Source organism: Lepidothrix coronata, unplaced genomic scaffold, assembly GCF_001604755.1.
Source record: "Lepidothrix coronata isolate B3197 unplaced genomic scaffold, Lepidothrix_coronata-1.0 Scaffold1, whole genome shotgun sequence".
Classification (NCBI taxonomy): Eukaryota; Metazoa; Chordata; class Aves; order Passeriformes; family Pipridae; genus Lepidothrix; species Lepidothrix coronata.
In genome coordinates, this window is record NW_016690181.1 from 8,803,683 (window position 1) to 8,826,873 (window position 23,191).

General features: G+C 43.5%; 1 protein-coding gene across 5 annotated transcripts in view; it reads left to right on the forward strand.

The window, feature by feature from the left end:
- The first annotated feature begins 1,197 nt into the window (after nt 1-1,197).
- Nucleotides 1,198-23,191, forward strand: part of SLC1A2 (solute carrier family 1 member 2) — a 92,181-nt gene continuing 70,187 nt past the window's right edge. Inside the window, exon 1 of one of the 5 annotated variants that reach the window (XM_017809909.1) lies at nt 1,198-1,218. Coding sequence is in view for 2 of the 5 variants with exons in the window: in XM_017809932.1 (XP_017665421.1) it covers nt 2,581-2,597 (17 nt within the window). In the remaining 3 variants the exon portion in view is untranslated. Of the gene's footprint in view, nt 1,219-2,105; nt 2,598-4,643; nt 4,800-6,521; nt 6,542-23,191 lie in introns of those variants that run through there. The other 4 variants (XM_017809932.1, XM_017809901.1, XM_017809939.1 and 1 more) reach the window with 4 other exon arrangements.

The window sequence follows — 23,191 nt, forward strand, 5'->3', positions numbered from 1 at the left end:
AAGCAAGAAAATGGCCAGACATCTTTCAGCCCCAGGATTCAGATTTTACCATAGTCCTTTATAGAAAGAGGACTTTGTTGCAGCATTTGCTTCTACTTCTGGACCTCAGTGTTTGAATCCTAGATTCAAATCTGGCTACCTCTAAATGTAGACATGATGTTTTACTTCTATTATTACCTGCCGTATGTATTTACATGTACAAGTGAGCAGTCATATCAACATATGTACACCAGTACCCATGTCTAGTATTCCCGGGAATTACAAGTCAGCTTGCCCATCCTTTCTGTCAGGCTTACCCACAATAGTTTCATATTCACAGCCTGAGCAGAACTGTGCAGGGGTTAGCATCTAATTCCGAAAATGAGGAAAAATAGGGATGAATATTTGGAAAAAAAAAAAGCAACCTGTGAGTTGGAATCACTAATCTCTTTGATTGCTAGGCTCTATTTTTAAGTTGTAAAACTATTTCAAACATCCCTTTATAAACAGGTGAGGATTTGTGCCATCTGTTGGAGAAAGGGTGTGAAATAGCACAACATGGATAGCAACTCATTTTCCTTCCAAGGAAAAAAAGCTGTGGATTCTGGAAAGGCCATAAAGATATTGCTATGGAAAGGGGAGAGCAAAACACTCTGCATTCTTGTTCGCTCCAGTGGATTTATACTTCTTCCTTTGTATGTTTTTTGGGCTGAATTAGATTACTTGCAAAAGGCTGGGTGCTTAGCTGAAAAACAGCACTGAAAGGAAATGGACATACTGAAGAACAAGGTCTTTTCAGGTACCTTCAGTGACTCTTGTAGAATTGCCCTTGTAAACTGTTTCCAATGAAAATCTAAGTCCATGGTAAGATTACAAGAAAAAATGTGTATTTGATTAGGATTTGGGATTACGCATAGGCTGCATTCTGCCATTTTTAAGGGCAAGTACTGGAATTGGCTTGGTTGCAGGAAAGGCATCCTGGGGGAGCGGGAGTGGTGAGCATGGTCAGGCCGGCGTTGCTCAGCTGCGCAATCCCTGCAGCCTCACGGCTCCTTATCGTGCCAGGGAGCTTCCCGCGTGGCCGCTGGCTCTCTGTGCCATCTCCTTGGTGCAGAGCAAACAAGCTGTGGCTGAAATGTTTGTTCCCTGTGAAACGGGACATCAGGTTGGTCAGACTTGGATGGAAAGGCACCACTGAGGTCGGCAGGCAGAGCCTCGGCTGGGGCCACCAGAGCGAAGGTGTGTGGCAGCGTCTCGGCGTGCCATGACCGTCCTGTGCCCCAGCACAGGAGTGCGGGTATTGAACAGGACGAGAACTTCGGGCCCTACGCTGCAAACACGGGCTGGGCAACCCTCGAGCCCACCGAGCCGGGGACACGCGGCGTCCCCGCCGGGGCGGGGCGGCGCTGCGGGGCGAGGCGGCGGCGGGCGGTGCAGGTAGGGACGCGGGGCGGGCCCGAGGGAGAGGCTGCGGCCACCGGCGGGATGGCGGTCGCTCCCCGGGCCCGGGCGGGGCAGGGCCGAGCCCCATCGCGCCCGGGCCGAACCCGCGGGGCCGCCGGCGGCAGGTGGGGCCGCGCCGGCCGTACCTCCCCGGCAGGGGGCAGCACCGCCCCGTGCGGCCGCGCCCTGCGCGTCCCTGCGGGCGGGGAGGGGGCTCTCGGTGCTGCCGCGGGGGCTGCCCCGGCCGTCCCGGTGGGACAGCGCGGCGCTGGGAGGGGCGGGGCGGCCCGGGCCCCTCGGGAGGGTGCTGCCGCCTCGGCGCAGCGGGGCAGGTGCCGCGGCTGCGGGGGCGCAGGGGGGGAGGCGGAGGCGCCCCTCGGCCGGGCAAGCCGCGGGACCCTGCTGCCGCCCGAGCGCCGCCCGCTCGCCGGGTGTCCTGGGGGTGCGAGGGGACAGCCGGACACCCAGAGCGGGAGTGAGTGTGTCCGCGTTTGTGGTGTTCGCGCCTTCCCGCGCCTCCTGGCCGGCTCCCGGGAGTCCCGGCGGGCCGAGCCTGCCCCGGGGAGGCGGTGGCGGCCGCGCCGAGCGGGGCAGGTCGCGGTCGGCGGCGGTCGGCGGCGCCCGGCCCTCCCCCTGCGAGGGGCTCGCCGCCCCCCCCGCCGCTGCCAAGGAGCTGTTGGGGGGGATTTATAGGAGTAACAACGGCTCGTGATGTCAGCCCGTGCCTAAAATAGAGAGGGATTGACTGCAAATCCACGGCTCGAGGGCTAAAACCTTCCAATCCAGCCTCAGCCAGCGCCGCGCCGATGTGAAGTCGCCCCCCACCTCCCGCTCGCAGCCGCGCACACACGCACACGCTCCCCGCGGCGAAGGGAGGGCGCCGGGGATCGCAGCCCAGGTGCCAGCGCCTCCTCGCCCCGCCGGCCACTGCTGGGCGGCCGCGGGGCACCGACAGCCTGCTCTGGGACGGCGGGGTGGGGGACAGCTGAAGAGCGGAGCTGCCGGATCCTAGCCCTGCGGAGCCCCCAGGATTACAAGGAATTGCGTGCTCCTTCCCAGACGTGAGCGAGGGTTATACCAAAGAGCCAACCTCCGTCGCGCCCTGCTGTCCAAATTAATCCCTTGGACTCTTGAGAAGACAGGGGGGTTTTCGGAACCATGGCATCGACAGAAGGGTGAGGGGGACCGTCTCTTGGGTGGGAGGAACGGGAGGATGGGGGAGATGCCCGGCATTGTTCTTTTGGTAACAGTTTCCTGTCATCTGCTTCATTGTTAATCCTTGCCCCTCGCCATTCCCTAACAGAATAATTAGGGAGCGAGAGGAAACGAGAAGCAGACTAGCCACATATAGAAGAGGAAGAGGGGAGAAAGAATTTGAAATATGAGCCACTGAAGAGGTCTTGGTTTTCCTCCCATCACTTCTTTATTTAACCCCTGGAGGGCAGATCAAGCTTAAACCACCTGCCTGAAAGAAGAGTCCAAGTGAATGGTTAACTCAAGAGAGAGGGGGAATCTGTTTCCTAAATAGAATAGTAATAGTAGTAGTAGTAATAATAATAATAGTAATAATAATAATAACAATAATAATAATAATTTCAAAAAGAATCAAGGACCTGTCCTCCCGGCCATCCCTTAAAAAGGCAACAAACAAATCCAACTTCTCCACTTGAGGAGTTGTGCAATTTTGTAGTTCTGTGCCAAATGCGTTACAGTGCTAGCAAGAGAAATGCTGGGAAGGGCAAAGGGTTCTACAAGAAGCTTTAAAGAAAAGCTAACACAGTTTAGCTCTGGTAGTGTCTGTCAGAAGGAAACTGTTCTCCCTACCCATGCCAGGATTGCAAGAATCAGCCACTTCGTTGCTCTCTGATAGGGTTGGGGGCTTCTTCAGTTTATAGAGTAACTGGTAGTAGGAAAGAAAAGAAAAGGTTTCTTTGATCTCTGCTTGCCCTCTTATAACACTAGCTAGTATTAGACTGCGTTTAGTGTGAGCCTCCTCTTTATCCCTGGATGTTGTCATGTTGTATCAGCATGATCTGCTCTGGATAGGACTCTTTGAGGACAGAGTGCAAAAGGGAGCTCAGTTTATATTGCCTTTGTGTCTCAGGTTGAAAGACTTGCTGAGTTGATTTAAATAACCCAACACGTGTCTGGGAGAGTGTGCACACAAGTGTCCCGTTACCTGGTCAGAAGAAGGAACTGACTCTCTGTGCAGTGGCCCCCAAGCAGTTGGCTTGGGAGGAGTGGAATGTTAGAAAGTATTAGTTTTGGTTGCTTTAGAAAAAGGACTGACAAAGTGCAAATCTGTAAGGCTCTTCTGGCTTTTCACAGGACTGTGACAGAAGTAATAAACTTACCATTTGCTATTACCTTGCCTTTGCATGGAATTTCTGCACTAAATGTATACGTTTTTGTTTTGGTAGCAGCTCAGTAATTTAACCTGCCCTATACAGCATTTCCTCTGACAATGAAATCACTTAGTTAGATACTGTCAACAAATGATCAGAGCCATGAGGAAGACGCTCAGAGATGGAAGAACAAGCCTACATCCATAGGGTTGCAGCTCTGTCCCTTCTGTATCCTTGGATTACTCCAACTATCATTTTCCTCTGGGTGCTGCAGTCACCTGCTCTTTGTATTCCCACATAAGGTGGCTGTAGAGGTCTGTGCTTGTTTTGGACCAGTGGAAGAATGTGGGATTTGTTTTGCAAGGGTTTAATAAAAGGAGACATGACAAGAGATGGCTGTGGTAGAGAAATGTGTCAACTTTGGATGAAAGAAGTTTTTAAATGTGTGTAGAAAGAGAAGTACTTTTAAAAGAAGTTGGATGAACACATGGGGTAAAAAAGATCAGAGTGCCAAAACCAAAAAGGTTTCAGTGGATGCATGGTCTTGCTCTCCTTACGGAACAGAGCTAAATTGTCAGGATGAGAAAAGATTTAGGACTTGCTTGCAAACCTTTTAGGAAATTTACCTGGATTAAGACAAGCTGAAACTGTTATTTGATGTGATTCAGCTAGTGGTTGGTGATAGCTGAAGGAGGTATGGAAAACAAGTCAAGTGGGAAGCATTTCACTTGTCAATCCCTTTTTACCAGTGAGAACCTCTTCCAAAACTGAATTGTCATCTTTCTCTCCCCTCAAGTAAAAAGCTGAGGATAGAGATTAGCTTTCACTCTGGTGTAAAGGTCAGCAAACTGAGGCATCATAAGGATCATCAGGGAAAGTGAACATTGACTGGACCTTGTTCAAGAAGGCTTTCCACCGGCAGTGGCACAATGTGAGAGCAGTAGCAGAGAGTGCCCATTGCTGCAAGCAGAGCAGTGTATCTCAGGCACACACAGATACATTGGAGAAAGACCTGCTGGAGTGGGGACAAAGGTATTGTGTCATTGGCTCTTGAGATGTTCAGCTACATATGTTAGTTGACATGAGAAATATGTAAATGCTTTATTTTGTGGTGATAAAACTACTCCAACCACAGTAATTTTTTGCAGTGAGTTATTTCTCCTCTAACAGGGGAGCTTACATAAAATCTCCAAAGTGAGGATGTCAGGGATGTGGCAGGATACTTGACGGACAACAAAAGGCATACTTACACGGAGGAAGGTAATTCTGTATTCCATGGTTAAGAAGTAGTGGTCACTTAAAGCTGGATTTTGCTAGGAAAGATTTCCTTGTCTCCGCCTTTCCAGTTGTTATTTCCTTTTCTTTCAATGTCTTGTCAGGTTACACTTATCCATGTTTGGAATTTTGCTGCATAAATCTTTCTGTTTCAGGAGGATGGTGGACAATGGGAAACTTCAACTGGTAGAAGGGGAGAAAGGAAGTGTTCAACAACATGGCAAAATCAGACCCATGCATCCTCTGAATCTGTCTTACTGTAGTTTCAGCTAGTGGGGTTTTGGCTGACTGTTGAATACACTGTCTCTATCTTGATGGTTAAGTCTTTCTTTCACAAAATCCCCTGATACAGATCTCATCACTAAGGTGGATTTTTGGTGTTTAGTGCGTGCTGAAAACGGAAAATAGCTAGTTCAAGGAGGAAGGGCTAGCACCAAGTACTGATACTGTTAAGGGTTTCTTGGGTTTATGGTCTCTGTTTAAATGTCCTCTGCTGGCCATGACTGCAGGCAGGGTGCTGCTGGGAGATCTGGCCTTCTTACCTGTAGTGGCATTGCCTTTCATGAGTGCTTACTGTGGTTCAAAGATCCCACAACATTAGTTTATATTTGCAGGTTGTGGTATATGACATAGGGCATGCTATGCAGTAGGCTGATCTATGGAGATTTACCATAGCAGAGCATTTCAGCATTTCCATTGCTTTTACAGGGTCTTGATAGAACCTTAAGGTTAAATGAGATTGACTCTGATCCAATTGATGCCCATGTCTGCCTTCAGACCTTTGAGCAAAATCCTGAACACCTTGCTGCATGTGGTTTTATTATGGCTCTCATCTCTCACTTCAGTGTTACTGTTCAAAAGGGAAAGAATGCAGTACCTTGCTACTGATTTATTTTGTTGGATTTTGTTGGTTTTTTTAATAAAAACACCACAGATTAGTGTAACCTTGAGATAGGGTTTAGATGTTAAATCAGCTTTATAACTCAGATATTAAACCTTGAGTATTTAAGTTATGTATTTTACTTATTTGAGTGATGCTGATTTAAATACTCTGAAAACCTAGAGATGTATTTGTATTTTGTATGTCTCTAAAGAGTGGGAGTTTCAGGTGTGAAGTCTGGATTTGGGTCTGTTCCTTCAAGAATACAGCCACTAGGAGACACTATCACTGCATCTGTAGTAGCAAATTAAACAGAGACAGAGGAGGTGTCTGAGCCTGGAGCTCAACCCTCTTTGTGCAGGTCAGCCTCAGAGCAGCCCACCATGGTCTGGCCAGGCACCCCTCTCCCAGTCCACAGGTGTAGTTAGGGAGTCAGTGTGGGCCAGTGGGTGTTCCCAGTGGACAGTTTGGATATGATCACCATATTTTGGAGAGTTTAATAATACTGATGTGGGCTCTTCCATTTCCGTTTCTCTCAGTTCTAGAGAATGGCTCCAGGGAAGGTCTGTGGAAAGCCCAGAGATTTTGCCCGTATGGATATGTGATACACAGTTAACAGGCAAGTCTGGGTGTGCGTGTGGAGGCACCCTGCTACAGAATAAATCCCATGAAGTGGAATAGTCTGAAACATTATTATGTTTGATAGACAGAAGTCTGGGTAATTGCTTAGCATTGTGGTTTGACTAGTGAAATAGTTTTAAGTGCTTCTCAGTTTTATGTACACTTAATATAAATGGTGTTTATGTAACATGAAATGGCACAAATGCAGTGCTCCTGTTCTGTTCAGAGTAGTAGATAAACCACATGGAAACTACAGAGATCCCTGCTCTGGTATTTGACTTAGTCAATATCTCACTTAACAAGAAAAAAAACAAAATGAAACAAAAAACCCTGATCTGTGGTCCATTCCTCCTCTCCAAACTTGCTTGTTCATACATCCTATTTCTATAGATACTCTATCTTCATCCCAAGTTGCATTGTCTTTGCAGCTACAGTTGCAGCATCATCAGTACTGTTTGTCTGTGCTACTGGATCACCAAACAATGAAAGTTTGGTCCAGATCAGGGAGCATATTCGGTTTCTCTAAAATTAGCCACAGCATATAGTATGGAATTTACATGGGTTTTGTATTAGCTGTAGAAAAATGGTTATTAGTCAATTCAAAATAAGTTAACACAGGAGGTACAAATAATAAATACTTACCTGGCATCAGGCCCTGTGAATACAAGTTAAGCTGTCAACATTTTTTGAACAAATTTGAACTTTAAGAATTACTTTACTACACAGGATTATTTTTTTAGTTATGCAGCTGTGGTGGGTTTAGATCTTGGAGTAGGAGTTATAAGCCATTTTCTGCATTGTCAAGACAAAGCCTGAAAGGGAGATTGCCAGCATTTATTACGCATCTAGCCTGGAGACAACAGGACACACCTAAGTGAGTCAGAAAAACTAACTTTGCATTTCATTGTAGGGTTCAGGCGCCTACATAGGGGAGTGGGGTTTCAGGATCTGACACAATACGTGCAACAAGCACACCCACAGATTTCTTGCCATCTGAGTTCTTATTCTGTAATTTACCCACAAAATTTCTCTACACGGAAACTTGATGAATTATTCTGGTACAAATGTTTAGATATTTCAAAGGATGAAATCTTACAAGTGCTCTTGCTGTTATTTTTATGCAGGATTTGACCGGCACCAACATAGGATAGAGATGTTTTACCCTATGCTCTTAGACATTTTTCAGGACAGATGGGGAGGATGTAGCCTGTTAATTAGACATATCAGCTGTGGCTCTGACCTCATTTCACTGTGGACAATTGCAAATCTCTCATCAATTTCAATGAAAGAGAATTAGGCTTTTCAGGAGATAACTCATGTTCCTTAAAACCAACCTAATGACACGATAGTTCTCATGGCCCCAGCCTTCAGTCTGGCCATGAGGTACACTTTCAAAAAGAAGTTGTCAACTAGACGTAGCTCCATTTTTGAACATATTCAGTCCTTTTATAGACACACAAGGATTAATATATATTATACAGTCTACAGGGAATTATTTATTCTGAACTTTTTGGAAAAAGCATGTAATGGTATTGGATTAGATATACAAAGCCTAAAGGGAGATCATGCTTCCTTAAAAAATGATTAAAATTTTCAAAAGACTGTCTTGCTGTAGGTTTCTGTGAGATAAACACATATGTACAAGAACATACATACAGATGTATGTGTTCAAGTGCCCTAAGAACTCAGCGTATGAAGCGGTACTGTATTGCTATACTAGCAAATTACTGCATTTAATTTTCTCTTCTTCATTTTCCTGTTTCCCCCGATCTACAGGCTGTCCCAGCCAAGATCCCTAATAACTATAAATCTGTGTTTAAAGGGTCTCAGTTTTTTGTTTAAAAAAGGCTGTCGCTAAAGCTCTATCCTCTCACCTGTGTGGCAGTGTGGTTGGCATGGGGGCTTCTTTCTCCATGTAGATGACAGTGGGAACACTGGGACTCTGTAAGCAGGAGGGTACAGAGCCCACATTAACACTGGCCTGCAGTATTAGGCTATCTCTGCAAAGAGTTGGCTTCATACAGAAGCAATCTGTGTGCTTGGGAGAGGTATGGAGAGAAGGCACAGTGCTAACAAGGGGGCCTACATCTGCAGTACCTTCTCATATAATACCTTTTCATCTTCTGTGTGATTTACATCCCTTTCCCCGGCAGAATGTGTTGCAATACCTGCTATTTAGAACAATTAATTGTATGAGTTCTTGAAAATGTTGGCTGGGTGTGTCAAATCCATCATCTCTGTTATTGTCCATCTGCTAATGAAACTCCTCTCTCTCTCCAACTCAGTGCAGTAGTTCACACCATTTTAGCCTCGAGCTCATTAGTTTAAAATGCTATTTCCAGAGGCAACAAGCAATAAAAGTAAGTGTGCTTTTATATATTTAATCCTACTTCTGTATTAATTTAAAGCCTGTCAGTGTGCTTAAAAGTTTTAAGACAATTAACTACAATACATGTTTTGGTGCTTAGGAAAGAAAATAGACTAAGTTCAAAGATCATCATAGTTTCTAACTTTTATCTTTAACATATTTGGTTCCTGCATAAGCAATTCCAAATTGGGTATTCTCACAAGGAAGAACATAAAAGAACCAAGGCATAAAAGAAGGCTACTTGCAGGCATCTTTAGGAGAACAGCATGGAATTAAAAAAAATGCAATATTTCAGGTTCACTGATGTGTCTGGGAAATCAAATTAATTGAAGCATTTTAAGTAAAATATGATAGAATGAGATTTTAAAAATTAAAAACTTAATTTTTGTTTTTCAAAAACAAATGCTTAGTTTCAGCTTCAATTTAGAAGACTAAAATGGTGGGACCTCCAATATGGAGGAAAAGATTTTGCTATGTATTACGGAAATGTTTTGCGTAGACTAAAGCAATATTTGTCTTTTTTTGTGTTTTGCTTTTTTTAAATTTTTTTTTATTTTGCTGACAAACTCAAAACATATCTTTTTTTAGTGTGACTGCAACTGATCAATTTCCTGGCTTTTTAAAAATAAAAACACCAAGTTAAAAATCAGTAGCTTTTCCAGGCTGCTCTCAGCTCTGTGGCTTTTTTTACTCTTTATCAACATGAGTTAAACTCTGGGCTATTCCTGTAAGCATTTAAATTTATCGAGAACCATAGAATCAAATATGAGTTTGGTTTGGAAGGAACCTTTAAAATTCATCTAGTCCAAATCCCCTGCAATAAGTGGGGCCATCTTCAGCTAGATCAGGTTGCTCAGAGCTGAGTCCAACCTGACCTTGACTGTTTCCAGGAAAGGGACGTCCACCATGTCCCTAGACAACCTGTTCCTGTGTTTTACCACCCTCATTGTAAGAAACTTCTTTCTTGTATCTAATCTAAATCTACCCTCTTTCAGTTTAAATGCATTATCTCTTCTCCTATCACAACAGACCCTGCTAAAACGTCTGTCCCCATCTTTCTTGGAAGCCCACTTTAAATACTAAAAGGCTGCAGTAAGGTCTCCCTGGAAACAGGAGAACATGTGCAGGCTGAACATCCCCAGTTCTCTCAGCCTTCCTCATAGGAAAGGTGCTCCAACTCTCATAATTTTTGTGGACTTACTCTATGCCTTTCCTGCGCAGAGGACTCCACAGTTGAACAGAGTACTCCATGTGGATTCTCAGGAGAGCAGAGTTGAGGTGGAGAATCACCTCCCTTGACCTGCTGACCATGTCTTTTGATGCAGCTCAGGATGGATTTCTGGGCTGCAAGCACCCAGTGTTGCCTCGTGTCCAGCTTTTCATCCACCAGAATTCCCAAGTCCTTCTTGGCACACCTGCTCTCAAGTTCTTCTCCCAGTCCGTACTCATGTCTGGGATTGCCCTGACCCAGGGGCAGCACCTTGCACTTAAACTTATTGAATCTCATGATCACCTTTGAGATTATTGAGTGCAGACATAAACCTACCACTGCCAAGTCCACCCCTAAACCAGGTCCTTAAGTGCCACATCTACACATCTTTTAAGTACCTCCAGAGATGGTGACCCAACCACTTCACTGGGCATCCTGTTCCAATGCTTAACAACCCTTTCTATGAAGAAATTTTTCCTAATATCCAATCTAAGCCTCCCCTGGTGCAACTTGAGGCCACTTCCTCTTCTCCTATCACTTGCTACTTAGGAGAAGAGAGTGACCCTCACCTGTCTACAGCCTCCTTTTAGAGAGTTGTAGAGAACAATAAAGCACACCCCCCCAGCCTCCTTTTCTCCAGGCTAAACAATCTCATTTCCCTCAGCTGCACCTCACAAAACTTGTGTTCCAGCCCCTTTACCAGCTCTGTTGGACTTCTTTGGACATGCTCCGTTGCCTCACCATTTTTATTGCAATGAGGGGCCCAAATGTCAATATACTCAAAGTGTCATCTCTGTTGTCCATCTTTTCTTTTCAGTCCTTTGTGGCTTCTGTTTTGCCTTTTTTAATAATAATTCTCTTGCCCTGTCCCTTGGCACTGGTGATTCATCTAGGGTCTCTGTGAAAACAGCCAGTTGAGATGAGGTTATGCCAAGTCTCTGTGCTTCAGTACTGCTCTGTTTAGTTTGGAGTAAAATGTTCCTCCCTGGCTGCATACAAATGCATTTCTGATTCTGTCTTCAGCTGGTTCAGTGGTGTTGCTTCCAAAACTTCCAAGAAGTTTTGAGCCTTTTTTTCTGTCAATCTCACAGTATGTTAGTATATTTTGTGGTGTTGATTTTCACAACTGCAGTTTTTCAGTGTTGGTTTTTAATACTGGTAACCATATCTAGGCATAGGGCCTGCTTGCCTGACTCTGTTCAAGGACCATCATGCAACTGCCGCTACCAAATTCAGGGTCCTTGAGGCTCATCCATGAATTGAGCTTTTTCTTATTCTGTCATAGCTCATTATGAACTGCATCTGTAATAAGAAGATAATGGACGGGACCTCTGAAGCAGGTACTTTGGGGCAAATTTAGATTTAATCAATCATCTCTTTGACATCTTGAGAATAATCAGTGATGTATCAAAGTGTAAAATCTGTGTGAGTGAGAAGATGGTCAGTTTGGTACTAGAACACTTAGAAGATTAAAAGTAAAACCTGCATTCAAACTGATACTTGTCAAAAGTGTAAATACATTAATTTATTTCTTTACATTTGTCCCAGGGAAGACAGGTAAATAGGTCAAAGAGGAGTTACATCACCTGCTAGTTTACACTTCTGTGTGAATGAAGTTAGTTTCACTTAGCCCTACTGCCAAAGTTATGCCTCACAACTGGGAGTGACTGCACTTTTGATTTACTTGTGGCCTCCTCAAGCCATACCATGTGGTTTCCAGATGGTGGACTTCATCTCCCCTGAGGCAGGAACCCCTGGTGTTTGCCTTTCCAACTGTTCATTGTACTTTCTGTACTGTCATTTACCCAGCAGCTGAATTAAGGTTGGATCTTGGAGATTTGCTCTCTTGCAGGGACAATGACAGAGATTAAACAGTAAACAAGTCACGTGCACTTGTAAGCTTCTGGCACACTGCACATCATTCACAAAGGCTGTTTGGCAGGTGCTGTGAGCAAACATGTTCATTCCTACTCGTTTGGACAAGTGTGTCTCATGCAGCACCCTCTTAGAGGGGCTGACTAACACTTGTGGTACATGTTTCCAATCTGGAGGAGCAATATGACCAGGGACCAGTTTAGCTTCTGAAGGTGGTGTAACTGTATTAGCCCAGCATTGTATTCCAGCTAATTATCTCGGATGCAGAAGAGCACTAGTATGGATGTGCCAGGCTAGCACAGAGGCAGACACAGATACCCTTTATATACCAGGTTCAACCCATACAGAGTCTGAAAGCCTGTTTCTCAGTCCAAGGAAAAAATATCAGTGTTATTTCTGAGTATGAAAATTAGGGCCAGCATTTTTGTGTTTTACAAACCTCTAACTGTCTAGGACCATGGCTTCCTTAATTAAAAAAATGCCAACACATGCGTAACATGTATCTGGGAATATGAGAGTGGACTAGAGGCTCTTCAGAGGTCCCTTCCAACTTTAACTGTTCCGAGATTCTGTGCACCACAAATACATAGTATGCAGCCATCTCCATGCAGTATCTTCATATCCTAGTTCTTGGATATGGCTGTGATGCCATGTTTTGCTGGCACACCATCCTGTAATGTACGCATCCATGTTACTGATTTTTCATGAGATTGGCTTCAGGCTACGTATACATGAATAACAGTCCAGCCCAAAAGAAATGCTTGGTCCTGATAAGTCCACACTATGGTGGTTACTATGTGAAGAGCCTTAGGTTTGCTCCTTGTATTGGATCTGGCTGAGCTGGAGTTCATTTCCCCACAGCCCCCCTCACAGTGCTGTGCTTTGCATTGGCAGCTAGAAGGGTGTTTATAACACACTGGTGTTTTGGCTGCTGCTGAGCACAGCACCAACACTATAACATTCCTTCCTCAATCGAGGGCAAGATGCAGGGAGGGGACCCAAGTAGTGCAGCTGACCCAAACTGACCACAGGGATATTCCATTCTATGTGACATCAGCTCAGATATAAAAGCTAAGGCAAGGAGCAGGAGGGCGGGCATTCATTGTCTCCAATGGCTGCCTGCTGAGGAACTGTTATGTATTCTGAAGCCCTGCTTCTAGGAAGTGGCTGACCATCACTGCTCATGGGAAGTAGAGAATAAACCCTGCTATCTTTCACTTCGCTTTGCTTTTGTGCATGCGAGCTTCCGCTTTGCTTTTTGCTTTAAATAAATTGCCTTATCCCAACCCATGAGTTGCTTTTCCACCTTACTCTGTCCCCTGTCTGGCTGGGAAGGGGAGTGATAGAGAGGCTGGGTAGGCACCTGGTGTCCAGCCGAGGTCAACCCACCACACTCCTCTAGTGCATTTTCTGGTGTAGCTTAATCCAAAAGTAATTCAGTGCATCTGCCCCAACACAGCTCCGCAGTGTGAACCAGAGCACAGCGGGTGGGCATCTTCAGGAGGTTCACTCCAGAAGCTCACTTCGGACTAAATTGCTAATATAAGTTTACCCTCAGTTGGTTACTGATATGCCTCAGGTAACTGCTCCCCACTGGGCAGGTTCCTGGCAGGCTCTTGTCATCTTGTGGCTCTTGTTATCCTCTGGCTACTCATGTGCATGCTGGCAGCACGACTCCTTTTGTGTCCACAAGCTGAGGTGCTGCCATGGCCTGTTGGGTCACTTGCCTAAGTTGCTAGTGAACAATACTTGGCCTACTCACCACAAGGAGCACGGAGTGGGGCAAAGCCTGACTGGAGGTAAAGCACAGGTTCCAATTACACAGAATGTGGAGGCTTCTGTTGCGAATTCATGCCAAGCGTGCAGGGGGTTCTTGACCTCATACAGTGGCAGAAGCAGCATCCCCAGTGCGTATGGTTTAGTACACTTCCTTTGAGGCAGAAAGCTATCTCATTAATTAAGCATCTGGTCCTTATCTGTGTAAGACCCACTTTTACTATAGTAACTGAGAAAAGACTTGTCCATAAAAGCGCACATGTATATAAAAACGTCATCCACATACAGGCATGCGTATGGGAATTAATTAACACCTGGCTGCTATTTATATCACAGCATTTAGGTCAGGAAGTGAAAAACAGATCAGAATCCTCCACCTGACATTTTAGGAGGACAGAACAGGCAGATTACAATGTCCCATGCTGGAAACTGCCAGGAAATACTATTCCTATTGACATAGAAGTGCCAGAGGGATCTTCACGGCTATGTAGGGCAAAGGCATACAAAACCTGTCGCGCTGTAACACCAAAGCACTCAGTAGGAGGCTGCCTGCTTCCAGGATTAGCTGTTGCCCTTCTTCTTGCTTTCTTTCCTGTCCCATTTGCAGGTGTATGTTCCCTGCTGGTCTGCTGAAGGGAGTTCCCAACGACACTTTCCAAAGGGAACCTGGAGAGGATCTTCTGAAAGATATGGTAGTGGGCTCAGAGTTAAGGGCAGAAGGCCTTTGTAGCAATCAGTCTCTTCGAGTTGCTGAAGTGCCTTGAGGAGGACATTCCTGTCTCCTTTTTCTGGGAACGGTTTTGTGTCACACGGTGGCACCCTTGCAAACCAAATAAAGCTTGAACTCCCACTGCAGCCTCTCTCAGGGAGGTCTAAGGGGTCTTCACTCTCACTCAGTAACTGAGGCTTCAATGTCTTTTGGATGTTGATCCCCTAACTGTGTCTGACTTGAAATCAGTGAATAGGTAGAAAGACTTACTGGGCAGCAGGAAACAGATAAAACCCACAAGGAAAGTGTGGTTGTGTAAGCCCCATTTTTTTTAGGTAGCCTGGCAATAGACACAAACTCATAGTGCAAAGGGTAAAATCCCAGTATGTTGGTTGGTATTTATCATATTTATTTTTGCCAAGGCACTTCTTTTTTTCCTCAAAAATATTTAACAATGAGGTGTTACTATCAGGAGCAGTTAAGGATTTTGTGAAACATAATACAAGAATATATGTAGCTAGATTCACACTGAAGGAATCCCGTTCTGGCCACATGGATTCTCGACAGCTTCCTGGCTCAGGCAGAGGTATTGTATTACCAAGTTCTCTTAAACAGTTGTTATTTTGCCTTTTCACAAATGAAGTATGCTGCTGAGTTTAGGTACTTCAGTTTTGTAAGCCTCTGCATCTTAGGAGATCAATCCACTTGAGATATTGCTTTTTGTCACTGTGCTGTCCAAAAGCCTGGGCCAAGGATCACAGCCTAGCTGTGCATTAACTCTTACATACATTTATTGGAGAAAGACAGGTAGTTGTCTGCTTTGGACAACTTATACTCTCTTACAGAGCTCCAGCAAGCTGCTGCGGTGAAGGTGTGTCAGTGTTTATTACCAGAACCTCTTTGTGTGCTGCATTTTTCTAGCTAAAAAAAGACACCATCAGTTATTATGGCGCTTTGATTTAGGGTCCCTGGTGATGGTAGGAGTAAGGTGGAGTCCAAAACCAACTCAATTTGTAGGTGTTATTTATTTGCTAACCTACATATAATTCAAAATATAAATGGTTAGTTAATCTATATGTATTGTCCAAAACAGGAGAAAATAATGCATTTTTCTCTCTTGAGGGAGTAGTAAAGATGTAGTCTTAGAAAGACTTGAATGCCTGTGTCTTTATTCCTGTCCATTTTTAACGTGCTCCCAAAATATCCTGTGGAGCCAGCGTATGTAGCCCTTAACAATAAAAACATGAAGATAATAGTATTTAATTTGTGAAATTTTCTCCTGTGTCTGGATCACTCAGTCTAGGTTTGCCATTTGCTTTGATAAGTGATTTTCTGCTGTATGTCATGCTGTTCAACCTGCATATGAAACTTGTTCATTGCTCAGACTTCTTGACGAATTGATGAAATGACAGTGTAGGATTGATACAATGAACTTGAAAAAATGTTAAGTGACAGTTTAATTCCACTGGGTGGTAACAGTTCATAATATTTTCTATTCAGGCTGTGCATTGAAGGTACAAAATCACTGTGATACCTGAATCAGTGTAACAGCCATCATATCCCTCCTCCTTGTGAAAGTATAGGAGGATTTAAGTAGTCAGCACATCTCAGATTGCTAGGCTACTCCTGACAGCCATAGTCTGCTGAGTGCTGGGGATAATGAGTAGAAAAGGCTATAGCTCTCACATTAAAGCCACTGGCTTTATTTCTGCAAAGGGAACATTGAACATGGTCACTTGGAAACTGCTCATTGCTGATGAAAGGAACCTGGCACAACAGGACATGGGTTGAACAGGGACATCCAACTGCAGAAACAGCAGTTGGTGCCTGGAGGTCAGACTTGGCCTCAAGGCTGAGAACTGAAGAGGGGGACATATATTAATTACCATCTTGTACCTGTGTGTTAATGCCTGGTAATTACCCTGGGTTATGCAGTGATTATACATCATCCTCCAAGTGAAGTATTTCCATAATTTTGGACACCATAAGGACATCACAGGAGCTGACATATTCTGTTGCTTTGTATTTCCAAGGACGAGAGAAAGTAAAGAGGAGGATTTTAACTTCCAGCCAGTTACCTTCTATTTATACTCCCTCTGCCATCAAGAAAGATGATAGTTTTGTCAGCACATCTTCTCATCCATGATGCAGCAAGAGTGGCTACATTGAGCTGTTATTTTTCCAGTCTATTAGTAATCCTGCATACCAGAATGCCTAAGGTGTGCTTCTTTGGGGCTAAAATGTTATGTACAGGAAGACTAATGTCTCCTAATTTGTCTTCCTGTGTAAACAAAGAAATCAGTGACAGTTTATGAGAAGTAATGTACTCTCGTCTTTATAGGTGGAAAGTTAATCTGTGAAGTTTGCTCTGTGTCACACGGCTGTGGATAAGAAAAGTATTCTGTCACCATGGCCAGCCAAATAATGCAAAACTATCTGTCTCCCATATTTTTCATCCCAGGTGATGTTGGTTACACTTTTGCTGCTTGACTGGAGCAGAGGGGCCACATGAGGGGCTCAGCTTGCTTCTTTGTGTGCACCTGCAGTGGCTTCCCTCCTCTTGTGAAAATACCGTGTTGTCTTCAGATTTGTTGAACTATTTGGGAAAGCTTAGGTTCTCCTTTTGCTTTCTCTCAGTTGTTTTTTTTTCAAGCTGAATCTTAAAATATCCAAAACCCTGACAAGTGCAATTTATTTTTAGAGGCAGGCTGCCTTTCTCAGTGCTGTTTCTAAGCACTGTTGTGAACTGATGTGTTTATTAACAGTGGCTGATTTGTAAACCTAGGCTTTTAGACATCAGAAGTACATACCTGAAGGATAGAGAGGACATTTTCCACTGATGTGAAGTACACTAGTGCCAGATGTACATCAAAATCTGGAATGGAAAGATCTTTATTGGCAGACGACCAGCTTATTGCATTTCGCAAATCCTCCATCACTATCTGTTTTGCTGGCTATTGCAAAAAAGTACCCAGGGACAGGAAAGTCAAAACCTATCTGAATCTGACTGTGTCTTTACCAGTTTCCTGGAATAACATGTCATGTTTCAACGTGTAGTTTCTTCCTTGTAGCTCATGCTCGTGACATAACTTCAGATTCTGCCTAGCAGGACAGAGTAGCAGGAAACAGAAAAGTTATTGTAAGAGTTGATTAAGCACGATAACACCCTAGAAAAATATTTGTTACCTGACAAAGTGTAAAAGAACAGAATAGTGTGTTTTCTTGAAATTGGCCATAAACAATTATTGAGAATGGTCTTCCTTGTTTAAAGAAGATGCTTACACATCTGCTGAGACATGGGAGATGTTTTTACAAACAGACACATACTAAAAGAAACACGTTCAAACATGCAGTCACTATTATTATGTAAGGGGTAATCTACTACTAAATTGTAGGACACAACTGACAAACATGACATAGTTGAAAATTGTCCCATTTGATGCACTGCAAAATTTACATTAAAGTGAAGAGGGCATAGCTATCATTTGGTGTGTTTAGGTATTACTGACCTCAAACCATTTCTTAATTTCTTAAAGTTTTATTGAGAAATTTTGTTCACCATGTCCCAAGTTCAGTGTAAAAGAAATATTTGGTCTCTGGAAGTGATCTTCACAGTCCCCTCCCAGTTTAAATTAGAATATTCTAGAAGGTGCTGTAATTTTCAAACCTTTACAATAATTTAGATTGGTTAGTGAGTGTACTGCATCCTTATATTGTATTTCCTCCTCAACATTTCCTTTGTCCAGAGCCTCTGGAGAAGATGGTATAGGAGTTGGCTAAGCTGTATCTGTGTCTTTCAGTGTCTTCTTGGGTGAATATCCTTCTGTCCATTCTTAATTCCTTTTGAAATACTCAAATTATGTATGTGAAACAGAAAAGACTCCAGATTTTAGCCTTAAATCTTGTCCGCTTCTAAAATCCTTTAGCATAGCTAACAGTCATCCCTGACAAGTTGTTCCACTGTTAGTGCTTTCAAACCATGAGCATTAACTTGACGTAGTGATTCATATTTGTTTTTTTCAAGGCCTACGATGGACAGCTAGAAAAATTGCAGTAAATACCCACTGTAAAAGAAAATATGTCGAGTTAACTTATCTGTTTTATGGACAATGCTGAATCTGATTTCATATAAAAAAGCCCACTCACAGCTCAGCAAGGGTAACAATCAGTGACTCCCCCACCAGGGAGAGAGACCACCTTTGTCTTACTGTTCAACACTGGTAATAATGGTTAGAAGTCTCTGACTTTATCTGTGGATTCCATATCAATGACACCACTCAAATACATTTCAGTTGGTTTCGAATCAATGCACAGGCATACATTCTACATGAAGATCTCATATTTTATAAGTTTTGTTTAAAATGCCTTCTTCCAGGCCAGTGGGATTATTTATTATGAGTGTTCCTGTGCAAAAATGAAAAATGATAAGTTAAATTTCACCATCGTGTTATTATTTGTCCATAACACTTTTGTTATGTTTAGTTCCTTTTTTTCCTATTCACTCAATCCACATACAAAGTGGAAGTTTCCTACGGCTTATTTAGTGCCTGTGTGGATAGAGCTTGTATCAAAGACTCTACATGCACTGTACCTCGACGGTTCCTGGCAGACTCAGTAAACAGACCCTCTTGTGTGAGGGTGTATTCTCAGTAACTGTGAGTGCAAATATCCATGCTCATGTAGACATCAGTGTTCACGTGCAGCATCCCACAAGTTTGCCCAGACATTCTAGCATGCCTTAGACCTGAAAATTTTTCGCTCTCAATATTTTGAATGGATCAAGTAGTGACAAAAACTATAATAGGATTTAACAGTTTTGGCTACCTGATCTCTTCTGTTTACACTATAAGCCTCTGTGTCATATTTTTTCTTCGGACTATTGGCAATAGTTGGTCACATGAACTAGAATCAGACTTGATAGTTGCTAGAACTAATCCATGTTACAAATGTCAGGTTTTAATTGAAAAGGAAGTGAGGAAAAAAGTGCATTCTAAACAAATACTTCTTTTAATAGGTGAAAGGTAGGTATTCTGCCTGTTTGTTACATTTTAAATCTTTGCTCATTACAAGAATGAATAAAAGTTAATTACAAAGGAATGCAGGGAAGGTGGTGCACATTTAATTGCATCTTTCTTGGCCAGCTTTGTGTAGGCTGTTTGGGTTTGCCAGTACAGACTGTTCTGATTATTTGCCCGTGTTCTGGCAATCACTTCTCATTGGTTATAATAGTGGAAAATTTCATTTCAAGTTTACTCTTCCTTCAGTGAGACTACTGGCAGTGTGGCTGGCAGGAAGAAAGCAGTGTCAGTGGAACAGGCTGGTCTTTTTGCTCAAGCCCAGACTTTCATGGAATACGTGATATGTGTCGTGTAAATTCTAATGCTTTTCTGGATTACCTGTTATCTGAAAGCCTTTCTTTAGAAGTCCTTCACAGCTGCTCACAAACATGCTGGCACTCTGTCTGGAAATGTATGGGCTTGCCTACTGTGAAGCATGCTGTTTGGCTGATGGGCTGTACACAAGCTACTAGCTACCCTGCACTAAGTCCTCACACAGATATGATTACCTCAAAGGAAAGGGAAAGTATCTAACTATACCTTGAAAGTGTAGACCCAGTATGGTACCTTTGCCTGCACCTCAATGGATTATTAGTACAGGCAAGCCTTTAGAATTGTAAAAGCTTTTCTGCCCCCCCCATCACAACTTTCAATTTACTGTGAGTTTCAGCAGCTTCGTTTTCTTTGGCTGGATTCTAAACAGGACTGCCCAGATGAGACCAGGAGATGGGGTTAAAGAATTGATTTTGACTCTGTTTGTTTCTGACTACCAGCTAGCAGTACAAGAGATACTCTGCAAGTTTGAGCCTGGCAGCTAATAAAACCACTGGATGTTATGCACAAAATGAATTTGACTCATACTTGTCTTAAAAATACCAAGTCAGAGTCACAGGCCTTTGCATGTTGCAGACTTTGCCCAGTTCCCTTGTGCTGTGGGTGTGAAAGGAGCAGGACACTTGTGAGAACAAGTAGTGCACAATTGCTTGTGACTCTTAGGGAGAAAAAAAACCCAAAACATGTAGAGCTCTGTAACATATGGTATGCAGAAATGGGATTAAAAAGCTAACTTTCTCAGATCTCCCTTCACAGGGCATTTTGTTAGCAGTAAATCCTGCCATACAGTAAATGCTGCCTTACAGTAATACATAACCACGAGGGCACAACAAGGCTGTATGGGAGGGTGTAATTAACACTAAAAAAAAGATGACTTAAGAAAACCAAAACAAGCCAAGTAGATGCTTCCCTAATGAGGCTGTGAGGAAAATGCTCACATTTAGTAAGTGGACTTTTTTTTTATTAAATACCATAAATAGGCTAATGAAACTCCATTTAGGAATACACTGACAATATGCCTTCCAAGTTGCAGTTGTGAAGTGACATTTTTTCCTGCCTTAGAAAAATACAAACCTGGAATTCAATTCTGCCAACAGATGGAGAGCAAAGATTCACTGTATTAAACAAATAGATTAATAATAATCAGATCTTCTTTATAATACAAAAAATGACATATTTTGAAATTTATATCTGTGATTTTTTTCATTTGCTCCCCAAAGCAGAATGGAAAGGGATTGGCAGTTCATATCATCAAACCCACCTAATCACATTTTTTTAAGTGGAGAAAGACCAGTCTTTGCTTCTCCCTATTTGCTTAATGCTGCTGTATCTGGATTTAGGGTAACATGCTGGTAAAACACAGATTGGGATGTGGGGGTGGGTGCTTAAGGTACAGAGAGAGCTAGGCTTGGTCAGAAACGGATTTAGAGAGCTGAAACTTTGTTATTGCCTCTTTATACAGTTAGCCTCTAGGTGCAGATCTTTCAGACCCTTGCTGTGCTGAGATTTCTCTGCCTATTCTCTGGTCTGGAGTGATGTGGGGCAGCACCAGTCAAGGAGGGTTGTGCTGCTGCATTAGTCCAGTGCTGCAGCTGAGCTACTGTGCCTTGTCTGTCAAATTAACCTGCGTCTGATATCATGGTAACCCTTCTGGTCAGCCTGAGCAGGGGGAGTCTGTTTCTGCCTGTCTTATGCTGCTTGAGCCCTGAGAGTCAGTTGTGGTGCAGCAGCCCTTCTGCAGGCTGACCCTAGAGCACCTTGCATGGTGGAATAGGAAGGACATGGTTGTTGCAGAGCTGAGATCTGTTCTCTGTCAGGTGTTCAGACAAGAACCTGAACCCAAAGGCCAACCTGCCAAACTAAAATCCTGTCTAGACCACTAGATACCATTCTTAGAGCATTTAATACAATACTTTTAGTGTGGATAGTCATACTCTAGTGCAACATAAGAGATTATGAATTAACTTTTACCTGTTACTCACTTCTTCCTGCTACCTTATTCACAGCTCATCCCAAATATGTGCATGCCGAGCTTCTCTTTGATCTTCATTTCCCTTTTAGATCTTAGTCATATGCAGTTTCTCTGAGTTTTGTTTCTCTCCTAGCCTTAGATTTTAATCTGAACTGTAGTTACCTGATGGCTTCACTTCGTGTTAGCATGCTCGGTGTCACCTCTAGGTCAGACTGAATTCAGTGCTTATGAATGATGCTAAATGAGCAATTGAGAAGAATTTGAAGTTAGCATTTGTCCATGGGTAGGAAGGTCTCAATATTGCCTCAGTACAGTCTTTCAGAGAGGCCTCCAAATGTGCAAACATCTGATTTGTGTAAGTTTGAAAAATCTCATCCTACCTCTTGCAGGGAGTGAATCCAGTCCCAACAGACTGGATCCTTCGGATTCTCCCTGCTGTGTCTACCACAAGTAATGTTTTTGTGGTTTGTGGGACTGCTTCCTAGGAACTGAAATCAGTCTTTTTACATTTATCACAAAACTGCTGTTAATGGTTGGGCATTTTGGTCACAGCTGAGCCAGCCTGGACTGGGTCCAAGGATGATCCCAACTCCCCTCCCTTAGGCATCCAGTTCCACTCAATTGCAACACCAACACCCTCCATTATGTAAAATTAACTCTGCCTCTCCCAGAATAAAAGCCCTTATGATATTACAGTGTGCTGTTGCTCTGTCCATCATAAAGGAGTGACCCTATTAGAGAAGCAAGGCTGAGTACGTGTGCAACTCGTGCAGTAGTGAATTATGTATTGTTAATAATTACTCCAAGCTTATAAAAATGGCCTAACCTACAAGACCCCCCTTTTGAAATCATGGTCAGCACCACGGAGCAAACTGTGTATCTGTCACCATTCATCTTGACTTGCTTTCGTGCTCCAGGGAACTGCAGGAGCTGTGCAAAAATGTGACACAGACCTTTCTGGACAAAGGACACAGGCTGAAGTAGTTCTGTCTTCACACTGGAGGTGGTTGTGTGAGTGCATGTATGCTCATATGCAACTGGTGCTCCATTAGGAGAAATAGATCCTATTATAATGTGAACATAAAACCCAGCGACTCTTTTCCAGGAAGTGCAGTGAGACAGGAAATGGAAACAAGGAGTATTTATTGTTGCTTTCTCTTAGCCAGGTGACTTTGCAGACAGTGAGATGTATTATCTGCTTGTGTTCACTGGTCATCGCTCTACTGACTTCAGTACAGTTCTGTCAGTTTATGTCAGCAGAGATCTGACCTTCTGCTTGCCTGAAATTTATTTAGAAAATCCATCATTCAGGCAGTTGCAGGCTGTGTGTTTTATGGGGCAACCTCAG